Source organism: Mchenga conophoros, linkage group LG4 (assembly GCF_057382185.1).
Source record: "Mchenga conophoros isolate Kocher_MC1m ecotype Shallow Benthic linkage group LG4, M_conophoros_male_GT1.1, whole genome shotgun sequence".
In the NCBI taxonomy this organism is placed as follows: domain Eukaryota; kingdom Metazoa; phylum Chordata; class Actinopteri; order Cichliformes; family Cichlidae; genus Mchenga; species Mchenga conophoros.
Window position 1 is genome coordinate 36,730,569 of NC_140529.1, and position 27,898 is coordinate 36,758,466.

General features: G+C 44.1%; 1 protein-coding gene across 8 annotated transcripts in view; it reads left to right on the forward strand.

Annotated features, from left to right (window-relative positions):
* Positions 1-27,898, forward strand: part of LOC146576709 (RNA binding protein fox-1 homolog 3-like) — a 431,434-nt gene that overhangs the window by 212,929 nt on the left and 190,607 nt on the right. For all 8 annotated transcript variants that reach the window (XM_085272168.1, XM_085272169.1, XM_085272171.1 and 5 more), the window contains one exon: positions 7,937-8,030. In XM_085272168.1, the coding sequence (XP_085128294.1) occupies positions 8,009-8,030 (22 nt within the window). In that variant the 5' untranslated portion in view covers positions 7,937-8,008. The remainder of the gene's footprint in view (positions 1-7,936; positions 8,031-27,898) is intronic.

Sequence of the window (27,898 nt, forward strand, 5' to 3'; positions counted from 1 at the left end):
AAGGGAGTTAAACCCTCCCCGCAGCTCCCTGGCCTGCTGTTCATACATGCATCTGTTCACTAAAACTGACACTTTGCCTTTTTAACCGCTAACAAAACAGCATTGTCCCTGCGCTTTAGGCCATCCTCGTGCGGTGGTGGTTGTGGTGTGTTCCAATTCCAATTCCTTTAAATAATGATGGGATATCATCTGTTAAAAACACTGGAGTGAAACATCAGGTGTTGGCATCGCTGCTTCAGAATGAAACACTAAGGTTTATTTCCTACAATGGCCATATCACGGCCACACACACACACACACACAGGCAACACAAAACAGGCAGAAATTGGGGCGGAAGAGGCAATGATACCATTTCCAGATGGTGAATTCAGTAGACCAGAATGCAATGAAGCAACAATACTTTTTTAACTATGTCCCATTTGTGACACGGTTGTCTTTCTTCACGTTTTAACTACGCTCACAGTGAGCACCCCAAATCTGCTTGAAGTAATGACTGAGGCATGTCGGCACATTACGCGCATGACTGGAAACTGGAGATAATGAAAACGGGAACTCCTGACACAAAATTCCCATTTTTTAATATTCAAAGGCAGTCGGTGCATATGATGCGCCAACCGTGTTCACCTCACAAAGGTCTAACTTTATTTAAATTCTGTTTGTATTTTCCTTCAGCTGCCACTCGCACCCTGGGCGCACTAGACAAATCTATATATGGTGGGATCAGTGGGAAAACAATAACTGAAATAGCAGTGGAAGGGAGTAGTGGGTAGACCAGAGGCATAAATGACAAGACAAAAATAACTCCTGGAACACTGTGAGCCCCGCAGACAGATGGATATAGGAGTATCTGAAGCAGGAGTTTTTCCTGTAAGTGCACAGTTATCACAGTGTCAAACCACGGAGGAAAAGCGCTGTAATAGCCCCATTCTTAACTTTATTTCATTGTAGCTTCTGTGCATGCACATTATTCTCATCTGCCCCTGTCGCCCTCGCACAGTACAACAGATAGAGATCTATAAGTACGATTGCCAGTCTGGAGGGAACCAGAGGCGAAAGGGGCTTTGTTAGGCTAGCGGTCCCCGCCTGCACGGCTGCGCTCCTGCATGGGTAAAGAAACAGCTTTACACACTGACCTCAGAGCTGTTGTTTAATCACCAGGGCATTTTAATGGCTTGTCAGAGTAATGAAATATGGTTGGAGGCTACCTGGTGCAAACATTACGATAAATCCCTCTCACACAAGCCTATGCAGGGCTTAATGGTTATAAATCATCACTTTGGGGAGAGAAAAATGACAGCTATTAAAATAATGAATGGGATGATTAATTTTTCACATTAAAGATTAAAAGCTATGAGAGGTATCATCAGATATTTGAGCCGCTGTAAACGTTTGAAAGTGAGAGCTTATTTTCCGCACTTTATGAAGCCCTCCGTTTCTTCACTGTCATCCAAGTTTCTACCCCGTTTTTTTTAAATATATATTTATTTTTATTTTATTTTTTCTCTTTTCTCTGTTTGCTGGCTTGGTGCGCCGCCAGCGCCGGAATTCCTTACACCTAATTTGTGCTCTTGTAAAAGTGCTCTGAGGAAAAGCCTTGAAGAACACTTATTGCTTGAGGCAGTACAGGACCCTCTCAGCCTCTCTGCAGGGGCTCCTCGTGGCTCGCGCTGACATTATTTCATACCTCTAAAGCTGTCATACCTATAGCCTTTCACAAGAAGAATAAGAAGAGCTAGCCAAAAGTACTTTGCTTTGTTTTGTCATTTATTATTAATTTTTTTTGTGCATTCTTGTCTCTTTCCAAATGCACATCTGTTTTGTTGCTGGTGAGATTAGTCAACTTTCTGCTTTATGTTGAACAAATGGAATCACACATGCTAGCTGAGCTGGAATAAATCCCCATGTATAAACAATCTAACACAAGCTGTCTCTATGTCTCCATCAGATCGCTCCCAGGAGAAGATTTGTTATTGGACATACACAGGAGTGACAAATTATAGGAAAAAACATGAACCATGACCCCGACAGTGCAGGGATCGGATGGCTCTGTTATTCTTTGTCGGGCATGTTGCTTTGGGTCTACTTCTCCCTCAGAAGGGTCACTTCAAGTCAATACAAAGTTGCTCTGAGTGATCTCCTTTTTAACCAGTGATGAAATGAATGGCCTCTTCAAGGATGACAATACTCCCATCCATAGGGCGCGAGAGGTCACTGAAGGGTTTGATGAGTGCGATAGATTTATGTGAATCGTTCCTTTTGGCTTTCATACTCGCCGAGTCCAACACAGTTGAATGGGTTACCAATCACAGATTGTGGACTGACATTTAAAGCTTAGTTTCAGTGCCAACCACGCTCAGCTTTATGAACTTTGGTGCAAAGTAAAATCATTACTGCTGGTGTGATGCGCTTTATTTATCAACGTGGTCGCAATGCAAAAAATGTAACATTTCCTCTTATGACTGTGGGACCTGCCCACAGCCTGTGGGGTTGAAAATAAAGCTAATGCGGAAACACTGAAAGCTGTAGTTCCTCAGGTGACCACTTGAGGCTGGTTCCAAAAGTTTTCAGTCTGGTACAAGAATGGTTTCAGCCTTTGTAGATTATTTCATAGAGGTCAAGTGAAACTTCGAGTTTATTTGAGTTTGAAGTCGGGTCACTTTGATAGGTGCATAGCAACACAGGAGGCTGTAGCCACTAGCTTTACGGTCAGCCTCACCTCTGCTAGTCTGAGTCACCAAAGTGGACGCTGCTGGTTCCCTTCCGCAGCAATTATCTTACAAATGATGTGGCTGCCTTTTCAGTAATTGTACTAACAGCCTGTCTGTCTGGCAGAGCTACAATTAGCTGATAACTGTCATCAAGGTATAGTTCATTCTAGTCAGTTTGACCAAATATCAACAGTCTGGCTTCGGTACTTTTATGCCATTATGTTTGTGTGGTGCACTTATCATACATACAGACTATACACCAGAGGTCTCCAACCTTTTTTGTGCCACGGACCGGTTTATGCCCGACAATATTTTCACGGACCGGCCTTTAAGGTGTCGCGGATAAATACGACAAAATAAAACTAGTACCGGTACCGAAAAAAAGAAAATTTATTCATAAAACATGTGAAAAGACCAAGGAAAACCGAGTAAACGATAAAAACGATAACAAAATAACGCTGAAAACCGATAAAAACCCTGAAAACTATACATTTCACACCTGAGCCTCAACTCTCGTGGCCCGGTACCAAACGACTCACGGACCGGTACCGGTCCGAGGCCCGGGGGTTGGGGACCGCTGATTTAGAAGAATACTCCATTAAGTCAAATTGTGGCATTTAGTTAGAACAAGCAAGGCAAGCAGTACTTGCCTAAAAATACACATTAAAATGTGTATTTTAGAAATAAAGCTATTTGTCTACTTCAAGCTCCTCGCCTGTCAGTTAATATGTAAATCCAGCTTTTACATTGCTGCCAGCCTGTGGCCGCAGTCGGATGTTGTTGCTGAAAGCTGTGCTTATTTCATTTTCATGAAAGCAGCTCTGTCAGGTTTGAGGGCGTGTCCGTGACTGAAGCTGAGTAAACTCGAGGCTAGTAGTTTTTTCCTTCAGTGGTTTTGGATAAACTTCTGACCTTTGAGACGAGACCAGAGTGTGAAGCAAGCTGCTGCTGGTCAGCTTTCACTGCTCTGAGATTAGCTATGATTTGTGCTTGGTATGCTAAGGCATTAGCCAATTAGCTAACGCTAGTTAGCATTTGTAAGTAAACAGGCTTCAGAGATTTAGCGTCGTAACCTTGGAGTTTCCCCTTGTTAACCGCTTTGGCTAACATGTATGATGTAGAGAAGATTGAGTTTGAGATTTTTTTTAATAACTCCGTTTATAAGGAAAGCTGTGACGATGATGGAGAGGCAGCAGCTCTGACCATGTCCGGGCTAATAAATCAGGCAAGTTAAGCAGGTGCAATCTCAGCAGCACTTTCAGATTAGCATCTACTAGGATACCTGAGTGTAATAGGTTTAACCAGCTGCTTTGCTAACACTCCACATTCATTTTTCATTTATATTTTGAATCCACTGTGGATATTAATAGTTAACCATGTCACACACTGATCCAGCCTTTTAATTTAGCTGATTTTTTAAATTATTATTTTACTGTACTGTTTGAAGAGACCTGTGATTTGGAACAACTGTGTGTTTCCTAGATATGTGGCTCTCACAGGACAGCCACTACAAACACATGATTTATAGAATATGATGCTGGGCATTAATTTCATGGTGTTTTATTGCTTCTTTTCCTGAAGAAATTGTTTAGAAATTTCTCCAGCACTTTACATTTTCAGCTTATACTTGGTAATATAGTAGATTTGACTTTATTTAACTATAATAGTAATAACATTTTACAATTCTTCAGCCAGGAAGGATTGCAGAAAGGTGAAGATGTCCATGTAGAGTGAAGACAGACAGCACAAATGGTATGTTTTAATCTCATCCACTTTATCTTGTTAAATAGGTAAATACTTTTTGTAAAAGGTTACGCCTCTGTACTGGCATGAGCAGTGCATTAAGCAATGATGAAGACGACACATCACATTTGAAAGAACGTGCTCGTCCCAGTAAAACACCTGAAACATGGGGAGTCGACGCAGAGGTGCACTGAAGCTGTTCGGGCAGCGAGTGGTGCCCCAGCACCTTAAAAGACACTGGATGTCGGCTTTCCCCTTTAATTTGTCACCATACATAGTCCTAATTCAGCATTCACTTCCAGGGGACTCGGTGCATTGTTCAAACATACATCACCCAAATTGCGAGGCAAAGATTAGAGGGGAAAAGCATAATTAGAACATTAATAACCATACATGTTGGGTAACATAAGTAATTGAGTTTTTATGATAAATAGGAACGTAAACAAAAGGCAGGAGAATGAGAGGTTCATTTAGATACTCCAAGCTGGGTCTCAGCAGAGACATGAATGCAGGCTTCTTCCACTGTTGCCCAATTATTTCTGTGTTTCCAGGCAATGATAGCATTGCTTGTCCATCTGCAGCCTTCAAAGGGATATTCAAATAGTCTCATTGAAGCAACGGCACCATTTGTTGGCAGGGAATAAATTGTTGGCTGGAAATTTTTTCATCCTCCCGGAGCGAAACCAGGTATTTGTGCAGTTAAAGTTATTTACAAAGTGGTGCGAAATTTTAAACGACTCCCAGCGATTCCGCGCGTGCCTGTTTTTCCCCCTTTGATTCCTGCCATGTCAGTGTGTGTGTGTGTGTTTGTGTGTGTTTGTTTTTGGTTGCTTTTTCATATGCTGTCACCAGAGATGTGTGCGATGGCCACCCACACCTCCTTCATGTTCTTCCAGCTCTTTCTTACCGTCCGCTAATGATCCAGGGACACCGAGTAGGGCCGCTGAAACAAAATGGCCACCTTAGCTGCCCACTTATATCTCAACCCTCCCCTCTCGAATCAATTCTGACATTTCATTCTGCCCTTATAGAAGGTAATGGTGCATTCAGAGGTTGTTACCGATAATGTTGAAACGGTATTGCTTGGTTTCATTGGATAGATGTACTGTAACCTCTGCTGTGGGATGGCTCCAGCCTCTCTCCACCTTGTGTCTCGTCCCTTTTTTTGGGGGGTTGGGGGGGTTCTCCGAGACTGAGATGTTGGTATTTACCGGCTCAAATATCTCTTTTGGCACAAGTGGGAGCAGCGTTTTTCATTTTTTTCCTGTTAACAAATAACCAACCAGTGTTTGTATTTTCCTCCCACTCTTGTGTTCACACAACATGAAGTGAAAACACCCTTTTAAGTCAGCTAGTCAATATGCTGTTTCTAATATATTATTTACTGCCTATGGGCTGTATATCTGAATGCGCTAAACAACTGTTTCGGTTTTGCAGCCATAATCATGTAGAGAGAAATCACAGAGCCAGATGTCTGGCCCTCGTTTTACAGCGTTTATGTTTTCCTCCGAGTTTATGTAAAATTCATCCTTCCCTGTTTTATTTATTCCCCCGTTTTCACTGACTCAACAATTAGTCAATTCCCAATCAACAAGAGAAAAGAAATTGCTTTTAATTACTTTTGATAAATGACAAATTGTGTTGGCATGGCTCCCTGCAAATGCTTAATCAGGTGCTGGGCGGGGTAGGGAGGCGGGAACCAGGAGAAGGGATTTCTGCTGGGATGAAATCAATGCGGTTTCTCTGCGGTTCACCGGCTGGGCTTCTGGGCAACAGCCAACCAGAGGCCTGTGAAGATACACAAGTCAGCAGAAAAACCTCCTGCTGCATGAGAACAGTCACCCACTGAGGCACAAACATGCAGGAACATTCAGATATATATGCTTTGTGTATTGGCTCTGCATCTCACACACACGGGATGTAACGTCTGACAGCATCGAGCGCCGGTGATTAATACCAGCTCTGCAAACGATGCACCAAACGTACTCGGTGTAATTGCGACATTGTTTTTTTGATCGCTAAATTCAGAGTGCTACTTTCTGCCGTCATCACAACTTATTGCGAGTGACAGGAGACGTCTTTAGAAACCTCGACTTAAATGGATTTCACTATAACTACTTCCTGGTGAGCAACAGCTGGAAGTCTTGTTGTTGCAGTGAGGTTGTCAAGTTTGGTGCCACTGTACCTGTGAAGAGACTAAACAAAAACTTGCACTTCCTCACTGTATCTGGCACCTCATGCTAGCTGGAGATGCTACGCAGCAGGACGAAATGTCAAGAAACGGCTCCAGCGGCTCACGCCCCTACAACTACACATCATTGTCTTTACGTGGAAGTTGTGCGAACGTGTCAAACAAATAAAATGCTCCTTATTTATTAGTTATTTTAAGGTGTTACTAGGATTTGGTGCTTATTTAAGCCTTCACAGAGACGAACTAATCACTTCTCCTCATCTAACTAGACGTCCCTTTAACTATCCATTAAAGGGACAGTTCAGTTGCAGTAGCATATATGCATCTAGCCTGTTTTGGAGACTGTAGAAAGGTTATAATAGAGCCTGATGGCACTGGCCTGATTTTGCACCAAAAACGAACATGAAACTGAGCTGCTTGGTAAAAATTCGTGAACCTTGTTTTGAGGCGTTTCATGCAGGAACTATTTACCGATTGCATTCAGCAACTAAATGAAGGCTTCAGCTAGTTTGCACTGCTGCTAAACCAAGGTGTGCACCATCTACATCCTGACATTCTGTTGGAAGTGCAAGCCTGGACTCAATGCTAAATGCACGCCCCCTTCTGCACAGTAATATGGCTGGGGGGTGTAGTTGGGTAGAAAGAAAATAGTTCCTGCGTGAAACTGCTCCCAACAGGGTTTGTAGATTTTGAAAAAAAGTAACGCTGCTGAGGTTTTCAAAGGATTTTTTTTTCTTTGAGCATCACACAGTGAGAACCATCCAGCTCTACAGGCCTGAAGAAAAAAAGTATTTCCCTGTGAATTTTTCCATTATGTTATCTAAAAAGGTGAAAGTCTCTAAATATTACCAGCCAAATGTCTTTGTGAAGTAAGTGTACACTGTACATCAGGTGTAGTCGACATATGGGTGAAGTTAATATCGCTGAGGTGTTTGTAGCACACTGACTGCGTTCACCTGTCTTCTTCCACATGTCATGTTAGGACTAACCTGAAACATGCCTTCATGTTTAGGATATATTTTTGGATTTTGGATGAAAATCTGCTGTTACAAACATGATTTCTTTCACTGTGTTTTTCAGATTTTCTGCACGCGTCACACCGATGTTGTTATTGTGAAATGTTTGATCACCGTGAAGCAAAAGTGTGATATTGTGACAGCTTTAGTATGAAGTAGTAAAAGTAGACGGCTGAATTCTGTTCCCTGTTTCATTAGCGCATAATTAAATGAATCACCTCCTCTCGCTGCTGCACTCTGTTTTCTAATAGGAGCTTTCCTCTCTTCCCCATTTTCAGGATTCATCAGCACCTGTGCCAACAGCAGCGAGTCGAGTGACCCAGCTCCAGGCCGACCGGCTTCACCTGTACATGGAGACCCCCAGCTGGGCAGGTCAGACTCTTAACTAACCCCCTTCGGACCCCCCCTCCTGTTGGTCTGTTGTGTTCTGGTTGACTTTTTTTTTTTTTTTAATCTTATCTTATAGCCAAGTGGCGTTTACACTGAGGTAATTTATCCACAGCTTTTCCTGAGCAGAGGTTTAAGTTGTGAACATCATCACTGTGAACATGCTGCACATTCTTTGTCTAGTTTTGGATTTTTTCCTCCTGTTTTTGGCTTCACAGGCTAAAAGATCGAAACCAGATTTTTAAAAAATTGTCTTCAAAAATTATCCATAGGAAAAAAAGAACACTTTCAGTGCTTTATTTTCATTGTGACATTTTTTTTAAAGCATCTTATTCTGATGTTGATTAAAAACGCACTTTACTAAAGTGAAGGGACAGATAAAATTCCAATGTTTTCAGCTACTAGAGAAGAGGGACTGGGATTACCTCTCCAGTGATACAGCTGCTCACATCGCCCCGGTGATGTATGCATGTACTCCGGGGGCTGTTAGAGGTCTGTGACGTAGGTCATGGATGTGGTTTCATGTGTATCAGAGCACACGCACTGTGCAGCTGGGGATGTTCAGGGAAGCAGCACACTTCAAATTCAACCAGGGAGTGCAATAAAATGATTCTCAGGGTGGTACAGCATTAAAGTCCAGCTTGGGTGGGGGTCACAAGTCCCTGTTTAATGCCACTCTGTCTGCTATGCCAATCCTGACCAGTCAGTTTGAATTAGGGCATTTATTAATATTGTAGGTATTTGTTTTTTATTTATAAACCATCTCAGCCCATCCACCCGACGCCCCTCTCGCTCACAGCTGCGATCACCACGTTTTAGTTCACTGCGCTGTCGCTAACTTTGTAACTTTAGAGATTTAGCTCCTACTTGCAAGACCTAGCAAAACAAATCTGCACAGTGTCCTCCTGCTTGACAACAACGTCTTGCTCACCTTGCACGGGAACAGCTCTCTCCGTCTCTCTGCTGTGTCCGTCGGGTAAATGAACAGCATGTCGGAGTGGTGCACAGCGGGAGAGAAAAAAGTAAGAGCTTCTCTTTCATCTGACTTTCTCTCTGAGCGATCATATTATATACAAATATAATAGGCTGTATATAAAAGATAGATAAAGCCACTGTCATATCACTGAGCCTTTGTTGCTGCCTTTCGGAGACAGAAGTCAGCGTCACATTCCAATAAAACCTCTCCCAAAGGCACCGACGCGGCAAAGGCTGTCGAGAGGTCCAGTTCAGTGGCATCAGGTGCTGAAGGTGAGGCAAAGCAAACTGTGATTGGGTGCAGTGTGTTAGCAGCCTATTTCCTAACTTTAATTAAAAGGAATTACCTTTGTGACAGCTGTTAAGAGAGAAAACCTGTTTTGGTACCCGACTCCAGCTTTTTTGGCTTTTTAACACCTCGTATTTGGAGGCGAGCGCTACAGGCATCCTTTGCATCTCCATCACATTACAAGCGCTGGAATTCGTGTTCACGAACACAAATTATGAGTTATGATTTTGTGGCTTTACAGTGCAGCAACAACTCGTCTGCGTGCAGACAAAAAAGAAAAGGAGAGCGAGACCTTTGCCACTTATTGTGGTTTTTATTTCAGCGGTCGTCACCTTACTTCACTCCAGGGGCGAAACACTCCAGAGTTTGAGGAAACAGCTTCACGCCCTTTCGGTGTGAAAGCTCTCTCACTGCGATAAAGGCTGTATGTATGCGCGTCCTACTCTACCCTATCCGGCCATATTGTGCTGATGTGCGCTGGTTAAGTAGCGGAAGACTAGAAAAAGACTCTTATCCATATGCCTGAGAGCCCAGGAGTCGGTGTGATCTCTCCCCAGATGAAGCTCTCAGCTTCCTCGCCCGTCCTCTGCGGAGCCATATAGCAGGTGGCAGCGAGGATCAATGGGCCCCAGCCATTACCTCCTCTCCACTTCATATCTCCAGCCTCATCTCGGCGGGGGGCCCGCGGGGCATGCGGCGCGTCTCGCTGCAGCACACCGGGAGAAATAGGGACGTTTTCCATTAGTCTAATTGCTCGGTTATAGTTCTATATTATTGCCGTGATCACCACTGTGGCTCGGTAATGACGGACCTCCCGTGACCCCACGTATAGCTGGTGGGTGTTATGTCTCCCCCATCACCGTCCATCGAAACTCGGCTTGCAGCGGGCGTGGGCGGAGAGAACAAACTTAACGTGGAGATGAAAACAGGAGGATAAACAGCCCCAAAAACGAGCAGAGCTCTTCAAATGTTTTGATGCAAGTTTAATCAAATAGCCTCAGCTATTTACATTCTCAACAGGTGCTGCGTTTGGCTGATTTATGGAATAAACACTGGAGTTGTAGTGCTTGTTCATTTGCCTCCGCTAAAAACTGGCAATATGGGGCTAATTTGCAATAATTTGCTGCTGCTGTGGCCACTGGTTAAGAATGTTTATATAATCATGATATAATAAGAAAAATGAAAATGAGTTTTTCATGCAGTTCAGGCCCTGTCAAACACAGCTCACGGACCCACTAAATGATAATTACATTCCTCAAGCATAGTATTACATTATACCCTCTTACATGGACTTTGTTCACGGTAAATGGGGGAGTATTATTTTCATTTTAAGGCGATCCGACCCGGTATTATTCCCACATCTGAGCTCCCTGGGTACAGTGGAAGGTTTCCCCCCATCAGCGATTACACGAGAAGTCTTCCATCAGCGAGCAGATGAGGTGAGGATTATAATGAATTCATTTACCCTCAAAGACGCTGCCTTTCTTCTTTGTGTTTGTAATATCCCATTTGCATACCTCGTATGATCGGAAAGCTTTAGTTTAAGCGGCGTTGGGCTAATCGGGCCTGAATATTTCACAGCTGACCCGTAGCTCTCCCTACAGGTCAGCGCATAAAAGCTGCTTCCTGTTTTGGGTTTCCTCTCATACAGTCAGGATTGCTGCTTATTATCTGGCCTCCCACTCCTTAGAAGAAGAAAATCCTTGGCCGCCGTGATTCCTCGTTTTTAAAAAAAATTTCTTGTGTGTTTTTTTTACAGGTGTGGGTATTGATCTTTTGCCTTTGCTGCAGGGGAGCGTGTTCACTTAAAAGGCCCGCTGATGTAGCAGAGCTTATTAAACAAATAGGCCAGAGAACAAGGCCACAATCACTTTGAATCATGAAGGAGGTTGCCCATCTTAAAGCAACACTGTATCAAATATGAAACGCTCCGCTAACAAGGTGTGTAATCTATTTTAATCAGATCATATTTTATGAAACAAGGAGAAGGTTGAACTTAAGTAAGAGAGAAAGATGGAGATTCCGAGAGGGGGAGCTGGGGATTGTATTTTGAAATCGAATGTGACGGCCAGGGACCACGACTTGATTTTACATGCATGGCTTTATAATGAAGCCACGGCAAATGGTCAGTTATGGTTAACTTTAGGGGGAAGCTGGAGCCTTGCTGTAATGGGAGGCTAATTCAGGGCCCATAACGCCTTGACAGGCTGCGGGAGCCGAGCTGGAATATGGAGAAGGATGTAAGTTGCAGGCTCCAGGGCTGAAGTTAAGGTCTGTATTTGTCTGCAAATTGCCACGTTGCCTGAGGATATAATGGGGTCAAGAGTGGCGTGGCATATTTTGTGCGCGCAGACATACTGTCATAGAAATAAACACAAAGCAGCGGCGCACAGCCTCCTGCCGAGAGACTGGCCAACTCACTCGAATCAAGTGCACAGGAGCGACTTGGTGTTGTCATTGCAATTCGGGCCATGATCATTTTTTTATGCCTTTACACTGACTGAGTTCACAGGCGAGTGTTTTCAATCATGTTTTTTTCTTCTCTGCGCCATAAATTGTTTCAGATCCTGTGACACGACTAGACTTGGTTATGAATACATGAATATATATACACTCACAAGACCTTAGGTAGTGCCACTAGTCAGACGAGATAATGGATGCAGAGACGTTATATACTGCTCCGGGAGCCACCACTTGTTAGATAAGATCTCCTTGGATTTTAATGATTAGAAGGAGGAAAAGAATGAGGCTGAACATGTTTATTTCTTCTTCCTTTTGGAGAAGTAGAAATCCTCTGCTTTTACGGTGAGTAATCACAGTGCTCTTCGGTCATCACCACACCAAATGTCTGCCTGCATTACAGAAAAATATGTGCTCCTCTTTATCCAAAAATAAATAAATAAATAAAATGCTGCTATGGGAACTACTGCAGATATTAATAGATGTCTAATAATAGTTAGCGAGGTATTATTCACCGCTCTGGAAAGCACCACTTGTTGGAAGAGAAACTCCTCTGATATTAATCACCGTGAAGCACAAAGAGAAGGCATTTAACACCCCAGCGTTACAAAATGAAGATGCTGTTGTTTGCGTCGTGTTATAAATTTGTTGGATCCTGAGCGCGCTCGCAGGGCCTCTTTGCCGCCAGCATCGGGGCGATGCGAGCAGGGGGAGAGGGGGGGAGGAGGAGGAGGAGGAGCAGAGGAAGGAAGAGGAGGGATGCCTGCATCTTTAAAAGGTAGATGGAGTGAGGGAGCGGGGCGGATGGGTGGCTGGCAGGATTGTGCTGACGGCAGGGCTTTGGTTCAGAGCATGCCCATTAGAGGGAGCCATAAATCCTGGGCTCTCTGGGCCGGGCTGTGTCAGCAGTCCACTGAATGAATTGATTTTAAACGCCACTGAAAAAAAGAGAAAGTGCAAGGGGGGAGAGTGAGAGAGAGAGAGAGAGAGAGTGACTATTTAATTCACCCTCCGCCAGAAGCCCACACCCCGTTCCACCCCGCTTCTCAATTCAGGACTGCTGCTGAAAAGGGGGAGGAGAGAAGTCTAGAAACACTGAAACTGTCACCAGCAACAAGCCCAGGGCTACGCGGCCCCCACATGTTTGATTTAAACAGGAGGGAAACACACAAACCAAATACATAATCTCAAATTCCATACAGCATTTGTTCTCCCACCCCTCTAATTTTTCCCTCTCAGCCCTCTCCTTTTATATCTCCACAAGAGAAATGAGACATATCGTAAAAAAGAGAGGGAGAGAGAGAGAAAGGCACCGCTGCATTTGAAATTCAAATGTGTTGGATTTTGAAATTGATGTATGTGTTTATTCATTTACGAGCAGCATCCATGTGTGCATGCATTTATATATTATCAGCAGCAATGAAACGCCGCATAGAAGCCCCGTAGCCCATCTCTCTCCCCCGCGTGCCCCCTCGCCTTTGTTTCTTCCCCGAGCTGAAGCCGCCGTTATGTTCAGCTTTGCAGGAAATGTGTTTGCGAAGAGATGCGCGGTAAATTGTACACGAGGACCAGTTTCACTCGGCCTTTGTTTCGTTTTATCTAAACGTGTAGCGGCTTTCATTTTGTCTTGCTCTGTGCCCACGCCGTGACACCGCCCCCTCCACCCTGTTTCCCGTGTACTTACCTGTTAGAGTGTCATCAGACACTGGTGGGAGTGCACTGCTGCCCTTGTAGAGAGCAGTGTTACAAGACCCTCTAAGGATCTAATCTGTATGAAACCTGCAATGTAAGTGGAATATAAGGCGAGGGTAGGGCGGGTGAAATCGATATCATATTTATCATATTCATAAATATGCAAAAATTGATCACGCCACATTCACCTGAAGCGGAGCACCCGTGTCTGTGGAAATAAAGGAGCCGTTTCTCACTCCTTTCATATATTGTGCATGGGTCTTGTTGTGTATTAGGCCTTTTTATCTTTAATATTGACACAGAACTTAAAGCTGGAATAACTGATTTTTTTCTACTTTCTTCATTAGGGGGCAGAAAAACTCCACAGCAAACTGACTGACACGTGGCTCCAATGTATTATCAGTTGACTAACAAGGAGACTGAACAAAACGAGGGGCTGAAAGAGGTTAAAAGTCGGGGGGGTTGTGACAGCTGTGGGGCCGTCATGCTGGAGGACCTACTTCCTTTCATACTGATTGATTTTAATTGCTAATAACTGATCACTGGAGCTTTAAATGAACAGGATGCAGAAACCGAATTTCCTAAAAATTCAAATCTCTTCATAACATTCTGATATAATGGAGGGAGAAGGAGGGGCGTCTGGTGTGTGTGTGTATGTGTGTCTTTGGGGTGGGGGGGGCATCCTCTCTGGCTCATTACGCTGTTTAAAGAGCCGGCGCCTCCGAATCACCTGCCCGGCTCCACGCTTCAAACAAGCTCAGCCACCAGGGATCATACATCAACTTCTCCATCAGTCCCCCGGCTTCACTTTTTCACTATCCGGCTGCGAACACATGAGCCCCACATGCAACCCACACGGCGAATGTGGGAAAACAGATAGGATCGCTCGTTGAATACTGATCTCACGCCTGCTGCAAAAAGCACAATAAATTAGTTACAAAGCAGCTGTTACGCTGTTACGTGCGTTATCCTGAATTTAATCGAATACCTTTGGTGGACTCGCAGCATCCCGGGCCCTGTTTGTGGCCCCGGCATTGCTAACACACGGCTCCTCTGCATGTAAAAAATACACTTTCTCATGCCTAATTACCCACGGGCTAAGGCATGAAGAGGATTCGCTGCGTATTACTATAAAGATTGTGAGGATATTTCACTTTGAAAAATGGTGAAGCGCACAGGACTAAGGGCTTGATTACAAGGAGTGGGGCACACAGCCTCTACATCTTCCTTCCCTCATTTCAATTATGGCTGACTGGAGGCACGGTGCTGCCACCGTCCTCAAATAAAACTAAAATATGATAAAGCTGAAATATCAGGCCCAGGACTGCGCCCAGCCTCGAGCCATGTGAGGCGCCGATCCTCGGCACGTAATTACAACATTTGCCAATATTTTTTTGACGGGAGGTTCAACATGGATATGAATGAAAGGGGGGAGGAAAGGCATGAGGAGCGTTCATGACACGTGATAAAAAGCACATTTCATTCTGCCCTCCCTATGGATAACAGGCGACATGCCTGCACAGAGCTGTCTCTGTGTGAGAGGGTATAGATGGCTGTATTACTTTTAAGTTGCTAGATCATTACTCATGTGAAGATGCATGAGCGAAGTGCTGCAAACATGAGTGCTGAAAAGAGCTTGTCATGTCTAGTCATACGTATATATGGATGCTTAAAAGAAAAAGTGTTCCTGTTTTTGAGATAGCACCCTGCTATTTCACAACAATCCAGCTGCTGTAAGCAAATATTTTTTCAATGGGAGGACAAAAAAAGTGCTACAAAGCATATTCTCTATTCAATTCATGTTTGCCCTTTTAAGCGCTGGCCTTTGCAGCCCCCTGCAGACGGAGGCGGTGTGCGATGCGGCCGCTTTCTCAACGTGACGCACCGTCAAAGGTGGATCTCCTCTTCCACGGTGGCCTTAACACCCCAGGCAGCCAGGGTGCATCCTATGTCAGCATTAATCACAGTCTGGCATGCCTGCCATGTCGCCGGTGCCACGCGGGGTCAGTGCTCCGCAAAGCTGGGCATTCGTAGGAAATCCCGGCCAGCGTGGCACGGAGTCTCCCGCTACACCGGATGCACGAGGAAGCGAATTGAGGATTTGCGCGGAACGTGATCTATTTAGGCCCGGTTTGGTGAAGCCACAGCTCAGAACGTAGTGCGGCGATTAAAGCGAGCAAATACGGGACCTGACACGTCTGTGTAACCTCTTTATAAATCCTCTCTTATGACTGCGCAGCGCTTCAAATGAACAACACCAGCGTGGCCCAAAAACAGGTGTAATGTAGGTTCTTTGTTTCTTTTTTTTCAGTATCGATTCAAATTTCAGGAAAAACGAAACCCTTGAAGTCGGCTGCCTAACATTTATGATTTCACTCAGAACTGAAACATTTTCGCTGAAGTGTATATAATAACATTTTCCAAGTATTCATTCTTCTTAGAGTGAAGTACACGTTATATCATTTTGTAGATCTGATCTTGGTCATTAAATGTGGGGGGGGAAAAAAGTGCGAAGCATTTCCTCTTCTACACTGAACTCGCTCACTGGAGCTCTTCACATAAAGAGTCTTCAGCTTCTTTGATGTGTGTGTTTGAACGTGTTTACATATCTTTGTGGGGTCCAAAAATTGAAAGTTTACCGTGCTTGTGGGGACCAACTGGCCTGTGGGGACAAAATCCCGGTCCCCACAAGTTAAAGGCATTTTATGGACTCAAAATGTGGTTTCTGTGTTATAGGGTTATAAATAGGTTATGTTAGGTTTAGGGTATTAGATGTCCCCACAAAGATATGAAAACACGATTCTGTGTGTGTGTCTGTGTGTATGTGTTTTGTTCTGTTGTTATTTTTTTTTCCTCTCTCAGTGTTGAAGTGGCTCCAGCACCTGCTTTTCAAAGTGAAGGAGGAAATGTTTTGCAGTGGGAAGAGCTTCTGCAGCAAAATCAAGAACGATTCCGCCCCCTTCACTCGTCACAGTGTGGGGGATTCAATCAAAAGTCTGCCCTGTGACCTGTTCTCAGAGAAACAAACAGCCAGCAGAGTCTCCAAAGACCAAAGCCATCAGAGGAGGGCGGCTGGTGTGTGAGCTAAATCGTGGCACTTTTCTGAAAGCTTCCATCAAAGAAAAATTGTGAGTTGTCGCAGTGGAGAGTGACTAGCATGGCGCTACATTGATACATTGATGCAGTGAATGCCTTGGACAGTGCAGTAAAAGTGCTGAGGTTGAAATTAAGCTGTTATCTCTGGCATGTATCACTAGGGAGGCAAGAAGCAGAGGTGCAAAGGCAGTAGCCTGTTTGCTTTACTGTTATTGCCTCTTTCCTCATGTTCTGCCATTTTAAATGAAACGCAAAGTTTATCTTTTATTTTAACAAATCCGCTTTGCCGTTTTACCGAAAATCCATTCTCTGTTCGTTTTTTTTATACAGTGCACAAAAAGAGGGAGGTCACAGGATTTTCTTTTGGCCTATAGGAGTATATGTAGCAGATTTTAAGCTATCATTTCTGCCTTATCTTGAAATTAATGAAAGTAAACATAAAAGAGAACACGGACGTCTTCACAGCCGAGATGGATAGATGCCACCACAGGTCAGAGGGATTTTGGGTAAACTTTCCCTTCAGCAGACCTATACTGAGGTATAACCACCTTAAATGTAAGCAGCTGATATTACTAAAAACAGACGGCTGTGCCTGAGAAAATTGGTGCATGTATCATTTATTTATGTGTTTCCAATTATTTGCGACTCTGGAAAACACAAAAAATTGTATTTAAAACAATAAAAAAAAGTCCTAGTTTTGGTGCGACATGCATTTCAACCATACATTGTTTCTTACTGAATATGAGTCTGGTGCATAATCAGCAGCTCATTAGTGTTTTGTCCCCATTTTCATCTTAACCTTCTATTAACAAAAGCATACATAAGCTGTCCTGGTATGATGAGGATTTAATTGAGTGTACAGTAAACAGCGGCTTCCTGGAGCAAGAAATAAAACTCATTTGCATTAAAGTCATTAAATGATATTAACATCAGCTTAAACAATGTTGTCCTAACACAGAATTTTGTATATTTTGGTGAAATGATGAGCCTGAACTGTGTGCCACTGAGCTTAGATTCGGGGAAATCTGCTTACCACAAAAAGTTTCTTTATGAAGCAGAAAAGCTTTGAGATGCTGTTACAGACATGTAAGCTGAGAGCTCCCACACTTATAAATTCAGTATCACGTGTGTTTGCATTGCACTAAACATCCACTTTTGATCAAGTGAATATTTATAGGTAATTTATTGAATTAGGTCTCTTTAATGTTTTACAATGTGGGCTGAAGCTTTTGTATATTCCACCTATACTGTTCACATAGCGTAGTCTGCATGGCGACGATTTCACTAGTACACGTTTGAAATTCCTCACCACAGTTTACTCTGTTGGCAGATATACATCTTGGTTTTTTTTTTTGTTCTTATCTTTGTTTCGGCTTTATTTTTTAACACCTATTTCTCTGTGCCAGCTCTCGCTGAACAGGAATACATAGGAAGTATTTTATTTGTACTTTTATCTGCAGTGTTGATTAGATAGTGAGTAGGACGAGGTTTGTTCAAAACAGCAACTCTGAGCAGCAGAGTGGTGAGAATCCCACACTGCTGGAATTAATGCTGTGGAAATTTACCATTTTTATTATACCACTGTAAATTTCCCCGGAGAGCTGTCAGAGTACAGGTATTTCCCCACCTACATCAGTGCTTTTATTTCTTGACAGTGACAGACCATAATTTGTTTGTAAATGTAATATTTTTCCAGTATCTTAATTTATTGTACTTTAACTATTAAACAGTTATGCAAACAGGGAGGCGAGAGTTGCATTCCTAGTCACAGAGCTTGATTAATCAATTACCGTTTAGAGTTAAGAAAAAAGCCCAACACTTTGCAAACAGCACTGGGGAGCGCTGCGGTTTTAACTTTTAGAACCACAAACCCTTTTAGAGGCACGGGCCATAATGGTGAGGTAAACAAATGCATCACAATTATTTTGACAAAGATGCATTAATGTTCAAAATGCTGCACATAGCACTTTATAAAAAATCTGCTTCAATGCATATCATCCTAAAGTAGACAGTGAGTAATATGCTTGAGGCACAACGATTGGTTGATGTGACATTGCAAGATAATGACAAAAATCAACAGACTGGTCTTTAATGACGGAACAGAGATGCCATCCTTCAAATTCCGGACCTCGGCATCTTCTCTACACGCGAAGTTACGCTTTGTTTTTTCCCGGATCCCAAAATAAGTTTCCTCGTTAAAAGTTGTAATATGACACTTGTACGTCACGTTTGTCTCCCTGGGGCGCGGCGAGTGAGGGGAACGTAGGTGCAGGTGCCGGTTCTGTCATGCCGCACCGACACCCCCGTGAGTAATCTGGTGCATGATAAACAGAGGGTCGAGGTGTCACAGGAACACCTCGGCGACTGGCACAAGGGTAATTACTCTTCCTGCGTGGGTGCAACTCAAAATTTTTGAACCTTTTCTTTCTCCAATCATACTTGATGGATTGAGTGGGAGAAGGCGATCATCTGGTTCTTAGCAGGCTCACTGAGCGTGGTAGGCCTCTGTTGATTAATGATATCTGCTGCAAGTCACCAAAAGCGGAAATTAAGTATTTCTGTTTAAATGTAACATTTGTCTCCTTTGCTGGTGTTGAGAAAGGCATTTGTCAAAATCCCCGGGCTTTGGCGATAGGTGGATTTCCTCAGGGAGCATGCTGGGAATTACTCCCTACTTTCACATTAATGGCATTCAGTGTTCCTATTTTATACCTTGAATCTACTTTTCACCCTTTAACCTCTGCGGTGGATTTTGAATATGTAATCGTTCACTTTTAAAAGCGGTCGGCCGGGCGGCAGTTTAGGATTAAGCATGTCGTAGATTTTTGCAGAAAGATGAGGAATGACCTTGGCCGTGTGATTCCCGATGGCATCTCTGTCTGTGGTGGGCACACGGGAGGGGTTCTGGTGGTTTCACTGGTTGAGTTGGGTTACCGTTTGTGCTGATGGCGAGCCCCTGCCACGCTGGAACGGAACAGACTCCGGCTCCCGAGGAGACTAATGGTTACAGGGCCTGGCCATCGTCCAGTGCTGCCCCAGCCACTGCCTCTCCCGTCGCTGGGATATCATTACCTCCAATGTGTTACATCAGACTCGCTTGGTCAGGCTCTGAAACAGTCAATACTCCACAATTTAGAAAATCAGCCAAGTTTGCAGAAACAAAGAGGCAATATCGGAAATAAAGACGGATATATAATCTGACGCCAGGCATTTTTTCATGCTGGCTGAATTATTTGTTGTCCGGAAGGTGGGGATGAGGAAGGGGTAGAGGGGGAGGAAGGAGGGAGGGAGCCAGGGATCTGTCAGAGGTTAGAGGAGGTGGTCAAACGGCCTGAATAAACGTGCAAATCACAGTGCCCAACCACTGACCCTCCCCGTCTCATACAAGCAGCCTCTACTTTTTCCATCAATGGAAATCTAATTGCTTGAAAAGCGATCAATGGAAACTAAATTGGTTTTGTGTGGAAGCGAGCATGGAATAAGCTCTGAGCCGTTTTAATGTGTGTTGGTTTTGCATCTTAAATCACGGTAATATTTGGAGCGGGCCCCTGTTCTCTGGAGGGGGTAAACTTTGGTAATGTCGAGACACCGGGGAGGAGGCACTCAATCAAGCTCCTAATAAAAATCACGGGCCTTAATTGTTTTTCCAAACTCATAAATCGTCCAGCTTAATGGGTTAATATTAAGACTTGTAAGAGGACGGCATGCTGCATGTTTTTGAGTGGCCGGGAGCTCTTCATTGTGGAGCTGCGACCACTGATAACCCTCTAGTGATCTGATATGACTAATCCCCTCTAATCCTTAATACACTCCTTAACATGCTCCTAACTGACAGCAGTCGATATGGGTGCACTTCTCTGTCTTATCGCTGATCTCTTTGTCTTTGTGCACGCTCTGCAGTGAAATTTGCTCTCCCACTCATCCTTTTGAGCGAGGATCACTGGCACATCTGCATCGGTGTCACACGTTTTAGCTCCGAGTGCTTCTCGATAAGCTGAGGGTTGATCAGAGTTTTGAAATTGCACAGGGTTACTGAAGGGCTCGCAGAAAGTCAAGCGCGTGGCGCTTGTGCGATGGAAAGCCGAGCCCGTTTCTTCCGCAGTATCCGAAACTGCTTCCCCCCCCCCCCCTCTCCAACTTGTCTTTCCCGGCGGACAGCTAGATGGACTGCACGGGAGGCTGGGATGTGGCTGGTACCCACCGATCGTGTAGCCTTACCCAGGAAAGAACGGTCCCAGCAGAGTAATTTATTGACAGCATTGAGATGTGTTTCTGCCCAGGTGCTTCTCTCAGCCATCCCTCAGGTGCTTATCTATCAGTTATCAGTGCAGACAGAGCACAGACCCAGGTTGTATTTCTGTCTGCTATTGTAATTACATTGTAATTGATCTGAGGGTGTGCTGGGCAGTGCCCGTGCAGTAACTTTGCAAGGGCTTTCCTTTCTTTTGTTATCTGGGAAAGTGCTACGGTATCATTGCGAGCAAACCTTGTAATTGTTTTTACAACCCGCTGTTGCTGGACCGAAACCATCCCGTAAAAGCAAGACGTAAAAGATAAAAAAGTGGTTACGAAGCAGAGAAAATTACACCGAGAAGACATTCAAACAGCTGATCATGAAATCAAATGTATATATTTTCGCTCTGGCCTGTGGCGCTGCTTATCCATCTAGATCCTTTCGGTGTACGTTTCCCATTTTTTGGAAATGCTGGCTTTAAAATTTCGCCTTCTCTTGACTATAATGGAGCCAAATGGACCTCATGCTGTGTTGCTCAAAAAGACCCCCTCCCCCCCCCAAAATGGAGAGAAACTCTGCAACAGTTTCTTTTTGCAGAAATCATGACCTGGTTACTCAAAAATATCCCGGAGCCTCGCTGTGAGCACAGACTATTTTCTTTCTGTTGAACTACACTGTTCTAACATGTTTGTGCAAAAGGACACGTGCATCTACCTGCGAGGTGTGGCTCATAATCACAGCAGGAGGTGAACATTTATCTGGGTCACGATTTCTGGAAAGAGACATTGCAGCTCAGCTGTACACATGCTCGGGTTACTCACAAAACAGTGTGGAAAGACAAGAAGGACTACGAGCCAAAAGAAAGTATGCGAGCTTGATTTTCGGACTGTCCCTTTAAGCAGGTTTGAACTTTATTGAAAGTCATAACATGAGCATAGAAAACATGCTGATTAGTTGCTATATGCACAGAAATGCTTACATGTCAATATCAGCTTTATTGGAATTAATGTTGATCCTGAAAATCCGACAGCTTGTCTTTTCATTTTCTGTGCCGTCACCCTCGCAACAACAACACCAAACGGCACGCCACGCGTATCATTCCGATCACGCATATTAACCAGCCCTCGCCACCCATCAATCTTTTCGCCACCATTTTGTAACTGATGCTGAAATGATGTTATAAATGAGGGTTGAAAATATCCCTGCACTGGCCTGCATCAGCAGTCTGAGGGCCTATCGGATGTTCTCCGCACACATCTGTGAGCTGTACTCACCTCTGGGAAATTAGCAATCAACCTTTTACCAGCCAACACCTGTATAAGGAGCACAACATCACCACCCAACCCTTGTAATGTCAGGTCGCACACCCTCGCACGCCTGTTGTGTCGAAGATGTTTTGTTACCCCGATCGTAATTTCGCATCGCTAATCACTGCTGTGGCATGCAATTTGCATGTCGACTCCTTCCGAGTAATAACGGCAGCCTTAAAGCGGCGCTGAAACCATCTGAAACCAGCGTTCGTCCTGAAGCTCCTGTGCAGTCTAATGTAAGTATGCACGCTCTCCCTCATGATCCCTCATTTATCATTTTGACACTGGCTACTTTTTTGAAGTGGAGAAAAATGTTGCAGTCAGCTCTTCCTTTGGTCTCGGAAAATATGTGCGAATGAGCGCGCGTATGTGTCGCGTGTGCGTATTTTCAACTGCTTGTGGAAGATAGAGGAGAGGCGTGTGTGCGTGCGCGTGCGCGCATTGTGTTTGTGTACATGCATCAGTATGATTAAGGAGCGTGGAAACATGGCACTGGCTACTTACTGCTGATAAACCAGAGTGTGCATTTGTTGTTGTGTTGCATCGCCATTTCCTGGTCGCTTGTTATTCTTATTCAGATGCTCCATCTATCCTGCTTTATGTAAGACAAATTGTTTCCTATTTTTAGGAAGCTTGTTGACCTGATACAGGCAAAAAAAAGGAAGGCTTTTCAAAACGTAACATTTTTTCTATCATTTAGCACCATTTTAGTTCGCTTTAAGTTAACTTTATGCAACTGTTGGACGTCACGTAGGCACCTCTCCGCTCAGCTTTGACCCAGAAATGCTGTTTAGCAGAACTCCTGACATTTACCTGAGCGTGGACTAATATCCGTGTTAAATTGCATCAATAGATATCCGAACAGGTATCTGTATTGATTGTCATGGAATCGATTGGTGACATTATGATCCTTCTCACAATGTGCTGGTGGAGAGCCTCTGATAAACAGTCTGATCCATCTAGCTGCACAGAGGGATAATGTTACTTGGCTTTTCTGTTGTGTGCGTGCGCGTGTGTGTTGGAGTGTGTCGTGGCAGGTTACAAATGAGTTTGTTTGTGTTCTGGCCGCAGAAACCTTTTATGCCCCGGGCTGTGTGTGTTGTGTGGGTGGGTCTTGGAGAATGCGATAGAGACTAAGGATCTGTAAGTGTGTGTGTGTGTGTGTGTGTGTGTGCGTGCCCAAATAGCTTTATATGTGTGGGTTGGTTATGAGTTTGAGATGCTTTTTTGGTATTTTGCCTGTTGTTACCACCTTAAGCCATATAGTTTGCTGTCCACTCGGTTTCGATCTCCGTGCTCGCGCCGAGGTCAAGAAGGTGACCTATTGGTAAAAGTGCCTTGCGTGCCAATAAATGCCTAGCAGTATTAATCACATAGGAGCCCTCACTCTGTGAAGAGGTCAATGCTTTAAAGGGCACCCAGAGAGCTGCCTAAGACTGAAATACAGCCAGGGCATCTTTCCGGTTGAATGTACCAAAAGTTTTATTAGTTCCCCCAATGAGGTCAGTCTGCCCTGCATAAATGAAATCTGTCAATATCCCATTATAGGCTTTTGGAACTTGATTGTGAGGCATCTGTCAGATGCATATTTCATTCTAAATTTAGTTAGCTGGCTGTAAGTAATGCATACATTACCACCAGCTTATTTCCCAGTGTACACGGCTGCAGAACATCTGTTTTTCTATTAAGTGAGAGATGAAATATTAATCTTAAAGCAAATCTGGTGCGAGTCAATCACTGACAGAGCGCAGTGACAGCTGCTGTGAAAGTAACACCAGCATGTCAGGTGTCTGCCTCGATACATCTGATCACGACACCAACACGCACTGTACCTCAGAGCCAAAACACGGACGGGTTCGGCGGATCAAATGGATTGTTTTATTAACTGGGTCGATCTAAGCTTGTAATTGCAGAGCGGTTACATTTAGAGCTCCGTGCTGTTGATGTGGTCAAAAGGAGCACGTGCGTGCACCATCTGTGCTGCGGCGTAGACATTAGCTGCGAGCGCAGGCGGGGAAATGCAGGGCCCTGACAGCAGCAACAGCATAAGTCTGCCTGGAGTCTGCAGCATTTGTTCGGGGATGAACAGGAACCAAAATCAACATACATTACATGGCTGAGTAATGGAAATGAGAGAAACACTGATGGCCGTGATTTTCAGCAGAATTAGTCATCTGCACTGGCTCTAAGTCATTCCCATGCACGACTGCCTTAACAGATGTGTACGATCAATACATCAATATAATGTATGCTCCACGTTTTCGTTCACGTTTTGCCTTTCTGCCTGTTGAAATTGCCGGATGGCTGGAAATCAGACGTTGGGACAGCAAGACTTCCAACGAGCCGCGTCGACGACACGTGAAATCAAAACTCTACAGAAAAGTCTGCAGACCTCTTGAATATTTTATGTGATAGATTTTTACATTAATCACTAAATACACCGTCCACCCATTCAATGTATCAATCCACTCTGAGAATTTATTGAACAAACAGGGATCCATACTATGTAATTATTGCCCTCTAAATAGCCCCAGTGAATACTTGAAAAGCTAACTGTATGTCAATATTGCTCAAAGGTGAATTCTATCGACGTGCAGCATTTGAAGAATTTAGTATTTGTCTTGGTTACCAGGTGACGGGCACAGAGCTCAGCTAGAGGCGCCTGTATGGCACGTTTCTCACCGCTAAGTGCAAAACTGTTTATTTTAAGATAACAACACACACACACACACACACACACACACATACATATATATATATATATATATATATATAAAACACCCAGCACGCCCCTGCGGGCGGTTTATCCTTCAAGCTCGGGTCCTCTACCAGAGGCCTGGGAGCTTGAGGGTCCTGCGCAGTATCTTAGCTGTTCCCAGGACTGCGCTCTTCTGGACAGAGATCTCCGATGTTGTTCCCGGGATCTGCTGGAGCCACTCGCCTAGCTTGGGAGTCACCGCACCTAGTGCTCCGATTACCACGGGGACCACCATTACCTTCACCCTCCACATCCTCTCGAGCTCTTCTCTGAGCCCTTGGTATTTCTCCAGCTTCTCGTGTTCCTTCTTCCTGATATTGCTGTCATTCGGAACCGCTACATCGATCACTACGGCCATCTTCTTCTGTTTGTCTACCACCACTATGTCCGGTTGGTTAGCCACCACCATTTTGTCCGTCTGTATCTGGAAGTCCCACAGGATCTTAGCTCGGTCATTCTCCACCACCCTTGGGGGCATCTCCCATTTTGACCTCGGGACTTCCAGGTTATACTCGGCACAGATGTTCCTGTACACTATGCCGGCCACTTGGTTATGGCGTTCCATGTATGCCTTGCCTGCTAGCATCTTGCACCCTGCTGTTATGTGCTGGATTGTCTCTGGGGCATCTTTACACAGCCTGCACCTGGGCTCTTGCCTGGTGTGATAGACCCCAGCCTCTATATATATATATATATATATATATATATATATATATATAATTTGTAGAGCTGCTTGTGTTAGACAAGTGAAAATAGCAACATTTGTACAATCTTTAAAGCTTTGCAACAGCACGATGTAACGCAGGAAAGTTTATTGGATAACAACATTACATTTTAATAGTTGTTGCCTAATGTTGCTTCTGCTGCAGGACTGTTAGGTTTACATTTTGACAACATATTGAGTTGGCACAACAGACTCATAGACTCATAGGTCAAAAGCTCTAAACAAGGCCTTAATATTAAGACTAAGGACATGTTGTCATTTTAACCAGCACAGGAGGCGTGGGAGGGCAAAAACACCATCTCTGTATGCTAATTTGTCTGTCGATCTGTCAGTTGTCCGTCCTGTCCAAGCCACACATATTTCACCTTCAATAAAAAGCAAATATATATCAACACTCTTTAGGTTTTGTGGACATGTGATGAACTGAATATTTAGATGACTAGAAACACAGGAGTTCCTGCTGGAGCTCCACTTTGGCAGTGCTCACCTTTATCTTACACCCGAGCCAGGGTGAAAATGTACAAAAGTATGTTACTCGCATGGGTCAATAATGCTGCCCTGGGGAGGTGAAGGACAATAAATTCTTCATTGTCAAAGTAAAAGTAAGTGCTAATTAGCTAACGTTTGCTAGCTACCTAACATTGATCCACGGGTCACTGCAGTCAGCGCTCCAGGGCAGTAGTGTCAAAGCAATGATATTTTTGTTAGGTTAACACATCTTGGAAGATAAATCTAATAAAAACTTTCCCTTAAAGGCAGTTTGAGTATCCCACCACTGACAGCTCGGGTAAGGGTTAGAGTGTAGTAACTGCTTAATGAACTATCCTGCATTTTGACTGGTAAACCTAGAACAATTGTCCATCCCAGTCTTATTCCCATGATGCTGCTGTTGTGTTGAAAGTCACGAGCGTCTCACAGCTGTCCTTTGGTATTAGTCCTGTGATGCATTGGCCTATGGCAGTACTGAGACGGCTCTCTCTCGCTCCCAACTTGTCACATATGGAGAAAGACTCCATGGTGTCACATTTAAAATCAGTGGGTAAGCATGATGTGCAGGGTAAATGTTGTAAAGGGACATATTTTATCCAAACCACAGTCTTTTGGTAAGCCTAACGAAATAGGGCTTCGTGCCTAAATCTAACTAGGGAGTGAAAACAAAGTGTAGAGCTCTTAAACAGGACACAAACCACAGTCTCCTGGCTGAGATTTACTCCAACGCCATCCTTCTAACTTCCAACAGCGGACTTCCGTTAATGTCATCGACCGGTGTTGCGGTGGCCGGTCCACCAAAAGTCTCCGCCACGGCACCAGTTTCTGATGTAATGGCAGTATTTGCTGTTATAGGATGGCATTTACCTTCCAGTCCTCTGGGGAGTGGCCAACTATGTGTAAGACAATAAAGAAGAAGAATAACAATGCTACTAAAAATCCCAAATGCACAACATCATTAAGCATATATGCAGCAGTGCAGTTTATTAATGCAGAATGTGTCGCCATTATAGCCCACATGCTGCATCGGTGTCTTCCATTGTTCAGAGGCGCGCGCTGGTGCTGAACTGTACGTCCCTGCAGATTTCCCCGCAGGCCCCATTGTGTGCCGACACAAGCAGAACTGTCCTCCGTCTTGAGCTAAAGATGCTTGGACATTAGCATACACAGGTTGTCAGTGGTAAATGAATGACAAGACTTTCATCTCCCGATGTGTCAGCCTCGCTTAGCGGTGACACGGTTCAATGTGCCCCGTAAAGTGCCACTGTGGAAGCCGGTGGAACCAGCACGCGATAGAAACCCAGCCTTGCAAAGATTACTTAATAAATAGAATAATTTTGCCATCAATATTATCCCAGCTCTGTGACAATGTCAAAAGAGAGCAAGAAAACAACCAATCTATATTTGTTATGAAAGTTTGCCATTGTCTGTGTTCTCGCGTGCAGCCGTTTAAGCCGTAATGGAAAATGGAGGTGTGTTTTGTATGGGGAGGAAGAGTTTTGATTTTTTATTACTCAGCTTCTGTGTTTTGCAGTCCTTTCGCTGTAGCCGGACAGCACGAGGCTTTTCATGAAGATGCACATATTTCTTACAGGTGATACTGGCTCAAGACAGATATGGTTGATGAACTCAATTACTGTACATAAATTTAACTGCGATAGTTAAAGCGATGTCAATTAGTTTTTGTTGGGAATATTTAATGCTCATTAAAAATTAAATCTATGAAGGCTCACTTTGCAGAGAGAAAATTTAAAGCATGAATATTTTATGAGCCCTGACTTGTCTGTCTTGATGACTGTGACTAGTTCTGCCAGCAGCTGCTCGGG